Source organism: Littorina saxatilis, linkage group LG17 (assembly GCF_037325665.1).
Source record: "Littorina saxatilis isolate snail1 linkage group LG17, US_GU_Lsax_2.0, whole genome shotgun sequence".
Taxonomy (NCBI): domain Eukaryota; kingdom Metazoa; phylum Mollusca; class Gastropoda; order Littorinimorpha; family Littorinidae; genus Littorina; species Littorina saxatilis.
In genome coordinates this window covers 36,959,011-36,961,502 of record NC_090261.1, presented here as the reverse complement: position 1 = coordinate 36,961,502, position 2,492 = coordinate 36,959,011, and the positions used below count along the sequence as shown (strand labels likewise).

General features: G+C 42.0%; 1 protein-coding gene across 1 annotated transcript in view; it reads right to left on the bottom strand.

The window, feature by feature from the left end:
* Positions 1 to 2,492, bottom strand: part of LOC138952914 (multiple coagulation factor deficiency protein 2 homolog) — a gene marked incomplete in the record, with an annotated part of 6,803 nt that continues 4,311 nt past the window's right edge. The window contains 3 exon segments of the mRNA XM_070324664.1: positions 1 to 251; positions 1,629 to 1,804; positions 2,303 to 2,386. Of these exon segments, the coding sequence (XP_070180765.1) occupies positions 49 to 251; positions 1,629 to 1,804; positions 2,303 to 2,386 (463 nt within the window).

Below are 2,492 nucleotides of genomic sequence, written 5' to 3'. Positions count from 1 at the left end.
ACACTAAATCATCCAACCCCCCATCCCTCCCTCACCCCTCCGGCCCTCCTAAATTTCCGTTTTGGTCATCTGCATCTTCTGTTGGTTCATGGCGGCCTGTTGCTGCCTGTAGGCTTCGGCTTGTCTCAGCATCTCTTGCTGGTGTTTCATCATCTGCTTGTTGTCTCGCCGCCTGGCCACGATGTACTCCGGGTAGGTCAGGTACCCGTCTTTGTCTACGTCGTCCGTCTCCAGTACCTTGTCGATGATCACTGTGGAGAGGAGAAAACTGATCATTACCGTGGCACAGTACCTGCGATGAAAGGGGTCAGGACATCCTCTGGGACCAGTGAAAAGGGTCCCTACATTGCTGGTGCCTTTTCATCAAAGGTAAATTTTGGGTCTAAGAAACTAAAGAACGTAAGCGCTGTCACATGCAGAAAACAACAGTAAGTCAGTTGGTAAGTGAGCAGGTGCGTGAATAAGTGATTGGCGTGTCAGTGACTGAAACAGTAACCAAGAGAGAGAACGGGAGAGTGAGTGAGTGGTTGGCTGACTGATTAAAGGCTGCCATATTCGTAGCGTTCATTAATTAATTCATATTGTTTACATGTGCCAATAATGTTATAAAACTGTACCTAAGGGGATATAATAACGATTGGCTGTAGCTTTCGAACACAGAAAAAATTATTTCAGTATTGCAAAGTGGTGTTGATAGTCTCGAATGTAAACAAGAACAGTCTCAAACGCCATCTTTGGTTTACGAAACGTCACGAAGTGACGTCAACGGTCTAAAAATAGCCCAAGTCCTGGAGAACTGTTGCTAAACAATGCAATAAAGAATTAATTATTTCTGGTAATTGGTAAGGATTTCAAACCTAAAACTTTGCAGGAAGCTTAATTTATACATCCCCGCAACGATGGGAAAAGCCCTGGAAGTAATTAAACTAATTAAATAGGACTATGTCAGCCTTTAAGCAATTGGCTTACAGGCTAGCCTATGAGACTAGCTGATTGATATCTGGCGCAATCGTTCGATGATTTAGCAAAGTCAATAATTTGAAAACAAAAGTGTGTCTTACCAATGACCAGGCTTTTATGGGGGATAAGAATATTCTCCCATTTTGACACATACTAAAAGCCAACATCATGACTTGTTCCTGTGCAGAGTGAGATTTTGTGGATGTAATATTTTCGCAGATTGAAACTGTCCGCCAAAATGTTTTCATGCTTGCTTTCATGTGATCAGCATTGTCATGAGTACACTGGCCAAAATGTTTTCATGCTTGCTTTCATGGGATCAGCATTGCCATGAGTACACCGGCCACCTGCTGGACGCTCACTTCCCTGACTTATTTCAGCTTTGCTAACTTCTCATTTACGCCATCAAATAACAAAGGAACGCAAGCTCCCCAAATACAGAAAATAGTAAACAAGTGCTAAATGCTGAAAGAGACTCCTAGCATATGAACTGAATTGGGGGCTTATTGTCCGTTAGGTCTAGTTGCCTATGTTGGACATGATTTTTGAATATGATGTAAAGCTCAGTCTGGCATATTAGACAATACGAAGCCTTTAAAGAAACAAGCAAGTTCACCCGCCATGCTCGTTAATTAACACGTGTGTAGTGTGCTGCGTCTATTACTCACTGACGAGGCTGGTGAGCATCTGTTTGGTTCTTTCCTTCTTGAGCTGCTCGATCTCAGGGGGAGTCTTTCCCTGCACCTCGTGGGGCATGATCTCCATGCCTGGTGGAATCATGTGGGACAAGGCCTTGAGGATCTCCAGTCCATCCAGTCGTGTGTCGTTGTCCGAGTCGTGAAGCCTGCCATGGAGATAGAAACAGAGATACAGTGAAATCAGTTTATTGTGTTTTTTTTATGAGATAGTTTCGACAAGCGAAGTATGTATCTGTTCATATTGTTTGACCAAAATGTCAATCAATTTGAATTTGAAAAAATGGTCGTCACAGTTCCGCCTCAACTTTTGTTTAAAAATCGGATATGAGGTCATCGAAGACATTTATAGAAAGAGACGAAGAAGAAAAACCCGTATGGGGACACCATCTGCAAGAACTCACTGTAACGTTTCGTTAACATTTGTCCAGTAGTTTTCTGGGAATCGCTTTACACAAAAACACGACGATCAAGTCAAAATGTGACTTAATGTAAAAACATTAGGAAGAAGAGGAAACAAGGTTAAAAAAATAGAAGTAAAAGAAGAGCAAATAAAATTAATTCAAATTAAAACACACACACAATTCTATAAAGTCACATACAAAAGTAATAACTCTTTTGATAGACGAGCCATGTCTGATTGTCACCTGAAATAATGGAACTCCATTTCCTCTGGAGACATCTCCTTGTTGACGTTACCAATCTCTTCTTTCAGATGTTCCCTCATATGCCTGTGACAGAAGATAAAGAGGTAACATTAGTGTTGTAAGTGAGCCCAAAATCACGCGCACAAGGGAGAAAGAGAGGGAGAGAGAGAGGGAGAGAGAGAGGGAGAAG